Source organism: Chanos chanos, chromosome 9, assembly GCF_902362185.1.
Source record: "Chanos chanos chromosome 9, fChaCha1.1, whole genome shotgun sequence".
Classification (NCBI taxonomy): Eukaryota; Metazoa; Chordata; class Actinopteri; order Gonorynchiformes; family Chanidae; genus Chanos; species Chanos chanos.
Window position 1 is genome coordinate 9,814,135 of NC_044503.1, and position 14,034 is coordinate 9,828,168.

A 14,034-nucleotide genomic window follows, 5' to 3' on the forward strand; every position below is an offset into this window, starting at 1 on the left:
ATATGTCGTACTAAGCTTTTCCAAAAGACATACTTAGCTTTTAAGATGTTCATCAAGGTATTGCTTCGTTTAATCCCCTGTGTTTGAGTAAGTATGATGAAATAACTTTGCGTGCTCTGCAGAGAGACGAATGATCTATCCTTGTTCAACCTTAATTAGACGACCACAAAGTTAATTTTCTTTCATGCCAACGGTTCTGGTGTAAGCATTTGCCCTAACAATAACCCAGAATATGAGTTTTAATCCTACTCTAAAACATCATGCTGTTTCACCATAATAGTGTGCTGTTAGTTTTGGATGATCTTCAGTACCCACATGCGGAGCTGTTAGTTTAACCTGGGACTTTATGTGGTGGAAAGTTGGGTGGATGGCAGACACTGGATAGACTGTCTTGTTTTACTGTTTAGATTTGGGTTTATCATAGTCAGGGTAAAGCAGAGGAAGCAAGACCTCCCTGTTCAAGGCGTGGACATTTGAAAATCTACCCGTATAACGTTTTATTGGTTTTGGCATCGACTGACATCACATAACTGCTTGATATTTAAGTGTAACGATAACATTGAAAATAGTCATATTCCATGGTTTTCGAGCTGAAGTAAGAAGAGGCAGTATGCTGTTTGGAAGACTTAGTCTAGGATATTTGTTCCTCAGTCTTAATCCTTAGTTCTATCCCACCTTATTCAACCTACAAATGATAATTATAAAGCCCTTGACTGGCACTAAAGAGTATTAGTGCTGGGTTAGAGAAAATATGTACTATTGTGGCTCTCCAGCATCCAAATAATCAACAGGCCATGATGGGTATACAGAATGGAGTAGCTGTCAGTTACAGCATCACATGTCTGCATTTTTTTTTTTTAGAAGTTTGTATTTTTTATAATGTTATATGCATTTGTTGGAGTGCAGGAAAAGACATAAGGAGATGTACAGCAGTACTCCCCCAGCTTATTCACTTACTTTGTGTAGAGTCAGAAGAAGACTAAAATAACTGACAATTGATTCAGATGACAATTGATTATGAATTATATACCGTATTCTCGACTGAGGTCTAATGTTTGCTGTTTCTGTGTTTATGTGCTCTACAATTCATACAACAGTGTGGAGAATATTTCAAAAGTACTTTCAGGAATATTTGAAAAACATTTGCATACATTCATGACATGTTGCTGTTTCAGTATGAGTTGCACTGGTTAAAAATCTTTGAACGATAGCTTTTTTCAGTTCGGTAAGTTACAATTATGCAACACTGAGAGCTTCATTTTTTCTAAACCTGTTAGGCTATTGCTGACTGGTTGTCTTCAGGGACGAAAAATGGGGTTTTTTTGCTTAGCAAGTACATAATTGCTCTCAAAGGCATACTCAGTCAGGAACACCAGCAGCGCACCAGTTCATTACAGCTATTTAATGTTGACTGAAAAAAAACCCCCCAAAAAACCCCAAAGCTCAGAATCTGCTCCCTTAAAACCAACTCCAAACACAAATCCGTCTGTTTTAGCATGCTTTTAAAATAAATGAGAAAATACGTCAGGTTTCAGTTCCATTAACAACTGAATTTCAGCGCTCACCGCCGCAATCAACATGAAAAATATCCCATCTGTAGCAGATGGTTTATGAAAGTGGACTTCATCTGGGCCAGATAATACCCCTATCTGACTGACTCAGGCCCTTTTCGGATTGGCAGAGTCGTGTAGTATGTGGTTCTATGTGGAGGTGCTGGCAGAGTGGTCAAGCCCCATGTGAAAGCTGCTTCCTGACCACGCGGTCGGTGCCCGGTAGACTCTTTGATGGCTGGTCGTCAGAGGTCCTGGGTCAGGAGGGGGGGTGGGACGTCAGGCTCGTAGGGACTATTCCGTCAACCATCACTGTCATTTCAGTCACTTCCTCCACTTCCTGTTGACGCCATTTGGCACATCTCTGCAATAAACAACCCTTTCCTGCCCCTCTCCACAGCCAACCAGGGGGGGGGGGGGCTATGTTGTGAAAAACACACTCATCTTTCTGTTGGCTTAATTTTAACATGTCCAAATGCCAATAGCCACAGAGTAAGTATTCCAAAGAAGATCATATTTCACAGAGCTGTTGGGCAAATTCCTTTCTGAAAACTGACCAACAAACATTTTAAACAAGAACACAGCAGAGCTCTATCACTGGAAACTTCTCTTTACGCAGGTAGTACGTTACACAGGAAGCACATCCATTCTTTTTTGTTCATTTTTTGAACTTATGTCAAAAGAAAAAAAACGTTTTTGCATCTAGCTTCTTGTGTTTGTCCTGACATGAACATTTTGAAACTGCAGATCTCCTGAGCTCTTGTGCTGGAAATCTCATTTGGAATTCTCAAGTCTCTTTTTCTGCGTTGAGATATCACTTTATCCTTTTCTTTTTTTTTTTTTTCATCAGCCCCAGTTCCTTTGTTTTATTTCTGTAGGGTATTTTTCTTTCTCTCTGCTGTAGGTACATCTGAGAGCATGCCTTCCGTCTTCCTCTGAAATAGAAGTACCTGCCAACTGTTTTAAAGGTCAACAACCAAACTGTTATATTTTAAACTTTTGGCTTTAAAACAGGTGGTGATGGCCTTGGATCAGAATATGGAGTGTGTCCCACTTCCTGACCAGTTCATTTGAATCAGGCTTTTGTGTTTTAAAGAGGTTAGGTTTCATTTTTCCATCAGCTCTTCTGGACTTCCTTTTAAGTACAGGTCTGGCCTATTTTTCAAACTGTGTTGTGCTATTAATTCCTTTAAATGTTATGTTTGCCTTTTGGAAATACGGGCTCGACCAATTAATTAAATCATTGTAGTTACATCATATTCATCATTTGTCCCAGGTTTTAATATGATTTTGTTTATATTTTTGGCTCCAGTGAAGAGGTTAATTTAAAAAAAAAACATATCATTGCATCATTGCAAAAGCATCGTTGCATGGCTTTAGAATTGGACAGACTGTGTAGCGGTGCATATTTTTAAGTTTTTAATAGCTAGTCGCACATATCTAACCACAAATGTGAAAAACTGAGATTTCTTTTTTTTTTACTTTGGAATGGCATGGCACAACAGAGGCCTGTCCAAATCATAAAACTATAATCATAAAAATATATATGATACATATGATGAAGACACATCTCATATATGTATTTTATGTCCATGGATCCATTTGTGTACTGAACGAATTAGAGTTATTTTAAGACATAAAGAGAGACAAAGGTCAGGAACCCTGGCAGGGCCGAAGGCTAGAGACAGAGCAGAGATAACTAAGGGAAATGTCTGCTAGCATCAAGAATCATTAAATGTCTCTGATGCCATGAATGCACGCAGATTACACATATTGTGGAAGGAACATGACATTTTGGGGGTTTTTTTGTTTGTTTGTTTTTTTTTTTACCTTTTAGGTATTTCCCCTTTTCAGTTTCATAAGCTGTCCGACACCATCATTACTGACAAGACAAATCAGCGCGCTTTAGCCGAAAAATACAAAAGAATAAAGATCCAAGCGTTTGGTTTAAAACCGTCTGGGGTAACGACACGTTTTGGGGGTAAGGGTCATGATTAGCAAAAATGTCAAAAGCGGTGATTTCCAAATTTTACATCTTTCCACGGCTGACTGATTGGTCTAAGGTATTAACGAGCTTGCGTGCGCTTTTTGGGCTGTCGCGTCCACAGTGGGTACTCTGGCGTGTTTGCTTCTTTTAGAGACTGGACAAGACCTTTGTGGGTCACTGGGTAAAGACATTCTCTCCGCCTTCCGCATCTTTTGTCTTGCGACCCCCCCCGCCCCCCCCCCACTCTAACATACGGCCAGATTCAACAGGTCTAGTCTCTTTAAAGCAGTGCCCACAAACACAGCATCAAGCTTGGCCATCGCAGAGTCATCTGGAGAAAGGCTGTGAAATTCAACATGCCCAGAATAATATGCGGACGTTTAATGCTTATCCAGGGAAGTTATTTTTACATCAGTTTTAGGAGTGGACATTCAAGCTTGCAGTGGCTTTTGTTCCAAATTGACATTCAGCAAACGCAAAAGAACGACGTTCAAGAGATGCTACGTGGGTATTCAGGGAGCGCGACGAGCGTTCCGCAAAAAATGCCGCAGCGAGAAAACCTTGACGCCGAATGTATGAAAATAAAAAAAAACCTTATTTTGTACTTTTGATAAAAAGTCAATGTACTTTCAGCCTCGAGGTATTATAGGGATTCATAATCAGAATGATTTAATGACAGACAGATTAAGCACTTGTCAACTAAACCACAAGCTCCGGGGGTTCTGTTTCTGGAGTTATTTCACACATGACTAAGAATCCAGTCTTGATCTATGTTGCAAAAAAAAAAAAATATATAGTTTGCAAAATAATAAATACAGCATACAACGGGGAGAAAAAAAAAATTCACACGACTACCGTGGTCCAATACTTCGCCATACCTTCCAGTCAGTGCTAAAATGTCCTTAATGAGACTTTCACAATTCGTTTCCTATGCCTAATTCTCTGGTTTGACCTAAGCGGGAAAACAGATAGAGCAGCATTCGAGGCAGATCTCTAAACAGTCCGAAGACTGACAGCAATCCTCCAGTATGGCGCAATCCAGAATGGCAGAGCACGCGTCTTCTCCGCAACACGCCAAGCCCTCGGTGGCTGCCTCTCCGCAGCAGCAAAGGGCCTCACAGCCCTGTCCGCACGCCAGGCACTGAGACAGAGCCGAGCACAGAGAGGTCGCCTCACAGAACAGGCAAGCCAACACACAGTGAACGCAGCAATCTGCAAAAACACCGCAGACATACACCATTACTGTTTTTTTTTCCACACTTCACATTATCATTTAGCTACTAAAAAAAACTGCTAACTGAATGTAAAAGTACGTCAATTTTGTGATGCCCGTTTATCACTAAATTTGATCTATCTGCCTGACCGTGAACGGTTTTCTAATCTGAAAGCGCTGCACTTGCCTTCAAGTTGCTTTGATTTTATCAGGGAAATGTCACAAAGTTTGGGTTTTTCCAAACATGAGTCAACTGAGTAGCATTTACTTACTTATTAATTGTTCACTAAACTGCGTTACCTTTATACTTCAGAGAAGGTAACACAATTATATATAAAGCAAAGTTTTCAGTTTTAAAGCTCTTGTGAAATATTACTGTACTTCAGAACTTTAAATGAGAGAATGACCCACGGTTACATCGAATGAGCCCTGCGATATAATTTACTGTTATAAAAATTAAAACAGCCTTAGAGTAGCCGACCTCTCAAGACAACTGTGCAACCAAAGTTAAGTATGTAGTAGACTGCAGGGGTTACCATGAGATACAATATGTCAAATATTTTCTGAGTGCAATAAAAACTATAAAACAGGGCCTTCACCCTCCAGTAAACCAAATCCATGTACTCCTGGGTGGGGTCTTGTTTCTTTCATTCTAAAGCAAGCCAAAATAACACTGATAAAGATTAGGTTCATTCGTTTCAGGAGCAGCTCTTAGACTAAAAAGATACAAAATCCAGATTCAGGTAAACGAATGTTCTCACCATCTCCTGCTACTTGCTGTATCTGGGTTGCATTGGCTTTAAAACTTTTCTGGCTTTTGGTGGAGGACGGTAAACGTTTCTTGTCTGAGTGACTGTGTCCATTGCACGTTTGAGGCTGTGAGGAAAGAGGTCCCATCTGGCCACTTAAACGGGACGGAGGTGTGCAGATGGGCGGCGCTCCACTGGAAACACCCTCAAGAGATGTGTGGCCATTCGGAAGGTTTGGTCTCTCTGTGGAAGGGTCCTCTGGAAAGGGAAAGAGATTTATGTCATTTAAACTCATTAAAAAGGCTTAGTTGAGTATTTAAATACTGAGATATTACTTGCTTCTTTTGCATAGCCATTCCAGTATGCAGCTTTTTTTTGTGTGTATGTAAAGCACGGTAAATTACATTTACCGACCTTTTTCAGTTTTTAGTGGAATTGCTGGTTTATGGTTGGGGAGCAAGAGTGCACAGTCATTTGTGGATACAACATCTGTCAGAGACTCATCACTGGCCCTGTGATCCTTTCTGTCAGAACCTTGGTTGTCCTCTGGGGTAACTTCTGCCCAACACACCAAAAACATATAATCTAAATATTCATGGACCTTGCTGCTTTGGAACCACAATCAGTGCTGTAAGACATTAACGAAAGGTATGCCTTCAATTTATGAAACGTGACATGTTCAAATAAAATTCATGTTGCCCAGTCACCACCACATAGAATTTAGTGTCAGCAAAAGAAATAAAAGTGTACATGTGAATTTTGATTCACCAGAACTTTTGAGGGGGGAAAAAAAGACATAGGTGTTAATAATTAGAGGAGCTTTCTCACTTGCACAGTCTCCTGTTGCTTCAGTAGCCACCAGCGCTGTGATAGGTTTCTCATGATTATCTGAAGTCTTGGACCGATCCTGGCCACTGTCGTTGCCTCCGCCCTGTAGCTGTAAGTCCATGACTCCTGTCTCAAGCTGAGACACCTTTCAATCAGTCTGACAAATATAAAAAATAAATAACACCACCATCCGTAGGAGTCAAAAGCATGTGGATACATGACGTCACTTCTGTATGTCAATGTATGTCACTCACTCTAGACAGTGTCAGCAGTTCTGTGGATTTGATGCGTTATCAGAGGCAGACAGACCAGGGGTGAGCCTAAACTAACTGACGGCATTGGGTAGCAATGCATGTATCTTTCCCTTAGTAAAAGTGTAGGCTCCAGTGCAATAGACACATCATTTCAGGTTACACTGAGGTCATATTTTCACTGGTTAATTTTAAAAACAAAATGTTTTAACTGTTTTGAGTGTTGAGTCAACACTCAGTCACATTTTACACATATATAAAAGTCACAGAAGCGCCATTATATCTATAAAAACACCGTGACATATAACACTTTTATAGGTTTACATGAGCACGGGAAAACTCTGTTTTCTTCTTAATAGTGGCAGTGTTTGTGTTTGTCACCAAACTAACTAAATATTATCAGAATTTACTCAGTATGTCCATTTTTTGCGACGTGTTAAAGTGATAAACTCACACACGGTCATTATACTATAAACTGAGGCTCAATATCTCCAACAGACACAATCTCTTTAAGAAAGTGTTTTTAAGTAGTGATCCCAATGAAATATTGTGCTATAAGTACAAAAGAGTGTAAAAAAACAGGCTCCACACAATGGCAAAAGTAAACAAATAGCAAAAGGCGTTTAATGACTTTTAACTAAAAAGCCGCACAACTTTTTTTTTTTTGTCTGCGATAACATAAGGGGAATATATTTTACATCGAAACAGTTTAAATTTTCCACAGAACAATGCGGTATAAGGCATAAAAGAAATCTGATTAAACTGCAAAGGAAAAAAATTCTCAAATCAACTACACACAGTTCTGTTATGACTAAGGAAAAACCAACAACGGCTCTGGAATGCATGTTATTTAATTAACCAGGCTTGATTAAGTAAGACAACATATATATATATATATATATATGTATACTACTTTTACTTACCTTGATTTAATGTGAGCCAGTCTTAGACCTCGGAAGATTGAAAACTAGTTTAAAAGTAATTTGAAAGCTGTTATGTTGTACGCCGTTCTCCCGAAGTCTTCTGGCAAAGTCGGAAACTCGTCTGTGTAGTTCCTCTGAGTGAGCCAAACGTATCTGCGCAAACACGCATGTTTGGAAGTCCAAAACGTTATCATGTCCTCTTTCCCGTCCATTTGTGATTACGGTTATCCAACAGCTGTAAAGAAGCCAAACTTCTTAGGGCAGTAGAGAGCTTTTAAACGCCACATAGGCTGTCTCTAGTCCTCTTATTGGCGGATGTTAATTTGTTTTAATATTATAATGCTCGCACTGACATTCATGAACAAAATATGTTACTGAAATATTGACAGATTGACTGTTTTTCTGAGCAAACGAATGTTAATTAAAACTTGAACCCATTTGTCTGTTGTCTGTTGCCATAATAGAGGCTCAGATGCCAAATTTCACACCGCTCATACACCACTTTTGATTTTACCAATGTTGTGTGAACTCCTGCTCTGCTCCACTTTCGCCACCTCTAAATATGTTCTATGATTCAGATCTATTACTGTTGCATCTAAATGATACGAGTCTCGCTGGAGAAAAACCTGTTTATCTCAGTGTTACGAAAATCTAAGAGTTGGATGCATGAAACTGTTGAACAAACAGCATCTTTATTGACTGTCTTTGAAATGTAATCAAATATTGTTAGGCTTTTGGTCAGGATTTGGTCTAAGATGCTAAAGATGGCAGTCTTTTTTATTCTTCACGAGAGACTAGTTCGGTCAAAGTTTTATAGAACAGACGGATGTTAAGACCTAGCCCATTCTTCTCTTATTCCACACTGCTCACTAGTGGGAACACTGAAAAACATCTGCAAAATCGCCATACAATCAAGTAGTCACCTCAGTAATACAAAAGGAAATAAAGTGCTTATCTGAAGAAAAAAACTACTTCGGCGATTGTGAAATTTGAACAGATGGCCAGTTGTCACCTCCTTTGAACGGATGGCATAAACAGATTTTTTTTCTACATTTTTAAATGCAAGTTACGTGGAAAAACGATACAACTAGAGTAATTGATTTGTGATTAATCATGCATTGCTGCGAAAATGCACTAGATGGCACCATCAATCTCTAACGTTCCTCGATCTGTGAAAGAAGGAGAGAAAACGGAAGTAATTTGCTTGGAACTGGTCCCCACTGTTTATGCGGGTGTAAGTGAAAACAGATATACGCCTAAATACAAAAATCCTTTGTAGATAATGGCTAAAGGATTTTTTAAGAGTACCGTGAAGATCAGCTCCTGTAGCTAAAGTTTAATTTGTCTCTGACAGTTATTCGTGCTCATTCAAACCACCATTTTACTGAACATGGTAAGTGTTTAGCTGGTCAAATGAAAGCCTTTGACCTAGACAGACGTTAGACACAATAGACGTTTCCTCCAAACTCATATGATATATAGACGGATTTACGATGATATTCACTGTAAAACACAAAGGGTGTTCTATGCATGTTTAATACTGGGTTATTGTATTAAAGTGTGACTTTATAATTCAGGGTAATTTATCTGCCCGGCTTCTGTGCCAAGTAAGCGCGCAGACCCGTGCAGGCTGTGTTTTTCATGAACCTGATTGTTGTTACTCAGGATAGTGAGGAGGTATCGGACTTTGACTCAGCACCAGGGCCGGACATGGGGATAAGTCGGCAGAACGCGCCGGTTTATTGTGTTTGCCGCAAACCAGACATCAACTGCTTCATGATGTAAGTTGGCAAGAATGGTTTCCATGGTTCAGTTGAATTTTTTTTTTTTCATTTGTCACGTGGGCCTTACAGTAACGGTCAACGTAGATGAAAGTTCGTTTAACCTCCTTGGTTGTTTGAAATGTTGTATTGCTTTATGTCACTCAGTGGCTGTGAAAACTGTAATGAGTGGTTTCATGGAGACTGCATTAATATATCAGAGAAGATGGCTAAATCAATAAGGGAGTGGTACTGTGAGAAATGTCGCAGTGAGTATCTAGTTTATAATTTACTTTCATTATGTTAGTTCTGAACTTATACCTCTACATTTTTATATGAATTATGAGTGAGGTCAACACGTCTTTTGCAGGTAAAGACGAATCTTTAGAGATCAAGTACCGACCCAAGAAAACACGTGAAAAAGAGGAAATTGAACGGATGGAGAAACAGCGTGACCACGCGACACCAGATTTCAAGATCGATCGTCGCCGTGGATCAAGGGTAAAAATCTTGATTTTTTTTTTTTAGTAACTACCCCCCAAAATACGATGGACACCCTGTTTTAGTTTAAGTGATGATGAGTACCTTAACTGTTATATTAATCTGTTGACCGAATGAAGAGGAGGGACCATCGCTTCTCATTGCAGGTAAAGCGTTCGGCCCGTATGTGTGGGGAATGTGAGCCGTGCAGACGCACAGAAGACTGCGCTCAGTGCGACTTCTGCAAAGACATGAAAAAGTTCGGCGGACCCAACAAGATCAGACAGAAGTGCAGGCTCAGACAGTGTGAAGTCCGCGCGAGGGTGAATATCGCCACATACCCGGGACATTATACCTGACTGCACTGTTACATTTTCATTCTGTATCGCCGTGGAGCATTGGGGCAGTTAAGCCATCAGTAGGCTGTTTACACATTGCTGATCATTCAGAGTTGTGTTGAGAGTAGCATACAGTTGAGGTCTGAATCTTTCTGAACACGACAACGTGTATATTGTCTCTGACCTCTAGAAAATGTTGCGGGTGAAGGATGAGGAATATTCCATGACGAGGGGTCGAAGGGAACACCACTCACGAGACACCCCTCTGTCTGACGAGTACAGCGAGAACGAACTGGAGCTTTACCAGCAGTATCGGAGAGGTGCTTACGAAGAAAACATGGTACCACCTTTAGTTCTTATACGAGTTCATCCCATTGCTTCAATAGTGTCTGTATCACAAGTTTACCACAGGGCAATTTCTCTCTGTAATGCAACCGTCTGATACAGCCAAAAAAAAAAAAAAGTAGTCTTCATCTTTGATGCTTTTTAATTGTGCATTTAAGAGGGAGATCCATGTAAGTCTGTGTATCAGTATTAGTTTTCTGTTTCAGGGATGGAATAGTGACGAAGAGGATGGACCTTTCCTTGATCCAGCCTCACGTAAAAGAGCTGTTAAAGTCAAGCACGTGAAGAGGAGGGAAAAAAGATCGGAGAAGAAGGTAAACAGATTAAAACAACGTTTTTTAAAATTTCGGTAACATACAGGGATTCGTGGCTTTGATTATCGCCTTGGATGTGGAAAACAGCATAGCGGATGATACGGCGAGTACACAGGGAGACGCGTCAACACGTCTGTGCCCTTTTTGTCCGTCTCTGTCAGAAAGAGGAGAGTAAAGTCCGAAGGCACAAGCAGAAACAGAAGCACCGGGACAAAGTGAGGCACAGCGAAAGGGGAGAGACGCGGGACAGCAGTGGGGTGCAGCAGTGCCTGGGGCCTGGCTGTGTGGAGCCGGCACGCGCCAACTCCAAATACTGCTCCGATGACTGCGGCATGAAACTCGCAGCCAAGTAAGCACTGTTTACATAACTGAAAAGAGACGGCCGTACAGATGTAAAACTTCAGTATGTTAAAATATGCTACTAACAGGCTGTCGCGAGTTTACGTGAAATGTACGTGGCTTTGTTTTCTTTTTCTTTTTTTTTTACTGCTTTAAAAAATAACACCACTCTCATTCCAAATGAGTTTAAAACTGACAAGGTTTCTGTTGATTAATTCATTGATCTCTGTTGTTGACATATGGTATCACTCAGCACGGTAAAAACGTACATGTGTACGTGAGACAGCAGACCTAAAACACTAACGCACAACTACGAATAATAACCTACATTTTTGTAGGGATTGGCAGATGTATTAACAGCTAATGCGTCTCTTGGTTGTCTGACCAGCCGAATCTATGAGATTCTACCTCAGCGCATCCAGCAGTGGCAGCAGAGCCCTTGCATTGCCGAGGAGCAGGGCAAGAAGCTTCTGGAACGAATCCGTCGAGAGCAACAGTCTGCCCGCATGCGCCTCACCGAAATGGAGCGTCGTTTCCACGAGTTAGAAGGCATCATTGCCAAAGCCAAGCAACAGGTGGTGCAGCAGGATGAAGAGGTGAGAACACCAAGTCCATACAGGCTGTAGAAATAACTTATTCATCTAATCTGTCTGTATCTGTCTGTTAGTCAGTATGCTATTTACTTATATCCTACTAAACACTTTGTCTCTTGGGGTTCTCCGACAGGTGAATGAGGGTGATGGTGACGACACCGACCTCCAGATTTTCTGTGTGTCTTGCAGTCACCCCATTAATCCAAAAGTGGCGCTCCGTCACATGGAGAGATGTTATGCAAAGGTGAGCCAGTCAGTTCCGCCTGTCACTGTCTTCACTATCACATTGTAAATGCAACCTGCTCATAAAGAATAATGCAAGTTGATGTTGTATATGGGTTGGGCATTTCTTCTTGTTTTAATCTGTTTTGTGTTGGCATTAAAAAAAAAGATGTTATTTTTTTTTCACCGATTGTTTTTTCATTCATTTCCAAATAGTATGAGAGTCAGACATCATTTGGTTCCATGTATCCTACGCGTATAGAAGGGTAAGGATACCTGTATTTTTGCCTCTTAAACTAAATGTGTATAGAACACCTGTTTTTTGTTTTGCACTAAATATATTAACTTGCTGATCTCTCAAAGTGTTAAAAAAAAAAAAGTTAACATTTTTCTGAGTAAAATGATATTTTTCATGATCCCGAGAGGAAAACAGCGTTGCTAAATGAAAGTGTCTTTCAGGATCTAACCAGTCTTTTATACTTAACTTTACTTTTTTTTTCATTTGTTTTAGTGCAACAAGACTCTTCTGTGATGTGTATAATCCCCAAAGCAAAACATACTGTAAGAGACTTCAGGTCCTCTGCCCAGAACACTCCAGGGACCCAAAGGTCTGCACCTCATCATCCAATGTTTCCTGCTCACAGAGAACAAATTCCAAAGACCCTAATGTTTCTCTTTGATAGTACAACCTCACTGTCCACACTTCGCTGAAACGTATCCCCCCCCCCCCCCCCCCCGTGCAGGTGCCCGCGGACGAGGTGTGTGGGTGTCCGCTCGTGCGTGACGTGTTCGAGCCGACCGGAGAGTACTGCAGGGTGTCCAAGCGCAAATGTAATAAGCACTACTGCTGGGAGAAGCTGCGAAGGGCTGAGGTGGATCTGGAGAGAGTTAGAGTGGTCAGTTATCTCCTCGCTATTTACCCCTCACTTTCCGTTTATGGATGTTTAGGATGCCATGGTGCTCTGCATTGGTATGGGAGATTGCCATGGAAAAATCTGCTTAGGTCTCTGTGTGCACAGCTGGTTAAGGCATCCTTTTCACTATGTTGCTTGGCAATGTTAAGCAGCTCATAGTGTGAACAGATGCAACGCCTGTGTTCACATATATCACATTAACTGTGCAGTAGCTTTCCTTACCTAGACTGTTGGTATCTGACACCCGAGGCAGAGATTTACAAGATTTTGGGGAAACTGGGCACTCAAAATTGAGAGGGGTTGCTTGCTTTTCACCATTTGGTATGATCCATGCAAACAAGTTTTTACTCTTGTTTTAAGTTTGTGATATCACATCTTCTGTTCTTTCATCTGTAGTGGTATAAGCTGGATGAGCTGTTTGAACAGGAACGTAATGTGAGAGCAGCCATGACCAACCGTGCTGGTCTTCTGGCCCTTATGTTGCACCAAACCATCCAACATGACCCCATCACCACAGACCTGCGGACCACCAAGGACAGATAGTCACACAGGTCTCCTCCCTCCTCATTACCACTGAACTATCTTAATGATTTAAACCAAGCGTTATATTTTCTGCTTTGTTGTTTTGTCTAATTTCTTCTTCTTTACTTTGTCTCTGCAGAAACAAAAAACCCCTATGAGCTCCCATTGAAATGAGGAAATCCTTTTGGAGGCCTCCTAGAAGCACAGCTCCATTTAGTTGTTACCTAATTTTTAACTGTCAGCAATTGTATATCATCTCTCTGTATTACTTCATATCCTTGTAGGTGTGCATGTTTGCATTTTTATACGGTGAATTGGTTGAGGTTTTAGAACTGTTTAAAGAATTAAAAATATTAAAACACAAACTGTAAATACATCACTAGGGTTTAGGTTGTGAGCTTTAAAGTGAGCAGAAAACGACAGAAAAGCTGTTACGACGTTTTTGCAACGTCTCACGTGCGTTGTTAGTGAGGACTGCGATTGTCAGTTAAGCATGAATTCACTTAAAGATGTCATGTGTCACATAACCACATTAGGGGTTTGGCGGTCGCATTTCCAGTTTCTTCGGAATATACGTGATCGAGCTTTAGACCATGGTTCGAAAGCATGGGTTATATTCTGTCTACCCGTTTGATTTTGGAGTTCTCTTGAAAGCCCTCTAGTGGTATATTAAACTTTTGTTTATTTCGGCTTTTGTCTGCAAATA

The 14,034-nt window shown here is 40.7% G+C and overlaps 2 protein-coding genes across 2 annotated transcripts; one reads left to right on the forward strand and one right to left on the reverse strand.

Annotated features, from left to right (window-relative positions):
* Positions 1–4,380: 4,380 nt before the first annotated feature.
* On the reverse strand, positions 4,381–7,586 carry LOC115821198 (myoD family inhibitor domain-containing protein). The gene is made up of 5 exons (XM_030784964.1): positions 7,502–7,586; positions 6,328–6,484; positions 5,914–6,057; positions 5,512–5,757; positions 4,381–4,749 (listed from the first exon to the last, which is right to left on the reverse strand). Exons 2-5 carry the CDS (start codon positions 6,446–6,448, stop codon positions 4,490–4,492), a joined length of 771 nt encoding a protein of 256 aa, XP_030640824.1. The 5' UTR covers positions 6,449–6,484; positions 7,502–7,586; the 3' UTR covers positions 4,381–4,489.
* A 1,164-nt stretch (positions 7,587–8,750) lies between these two features.
* cxxc1a (CXXC finger protein 1a) lies at positions 8,751–13,619 on the forward strand. The gene is made up of 15 exons (XM_030784430.1): positions 8,751–8,894; positions 9,167–9,282; positions 9,430–9,530; positions 9,632–9,762; positions 9,909–10,064; positions 10,270–10,419; positions 10,631–10,738; positions 10,900–11,087; positions 11,466–11,673; positions 11,804–11,914; positions 12,109–12,158; positions 12,404–12,500; positions 12,636–12,788; positions 13,203–13,357; positions 13,468–13,619. Exons 1-14 carry the CDS (start codon positions 8,892–8,894, stop codon positions 13,347–13,349), a joined length of 1,719 nt encoding a protein of 572 aa, XP_030640290.1. The 5' UTR covers positions 8,751–8,891; the 3' UTR covers positions 13,350–13,357; positions 13,468–13,619.
* The last annotated feature ends 415 nt before the right edge of the window (positions 13,620–14,034 follow it).

Bases quoted from the DNA above. Each gene is read 5' to 3' on its own strand.
- cxxc1a (XM_030784430.1), top strand. The intron at 10,739-10,899 runs GTAAACAGATTA...CGTCTCTGTCAG, and splicing joins AAAAAAGATCGGAGAAGAAG to AAAGAGGAGAGTAAAGTCCG. The intron at 12,789-13,202 runs GTCAGTTATCTC...TTTCATCTGTAG, and splicing joins ATCTGGAGAGAGTTAGAGTG to TGGTATAAGCTGGATGAGCT.
- LOC115821198 (XM_030784964.1), bottom strand. From the start codon at position 6,448: ATGGACTTACAGCTACAGGGCGGAGGCAACGACAGTGGCCAGGATCGG. The intron at 6,058-6,327 runs GTGAGAAAGCTC...TGTGTTGGGCAG, and splicing joins AGCAACAGGAGACTGTGCAA to AAGTTACCCCAGAGGACAAC. The intron at 4,750-5,511 runs GTGAGAACATTC...GTGTTTTTGCAG, and splicing joins ACAGCAAGTAGCAGGAGATG to ATTGCTGCGTTCACTGTGTG.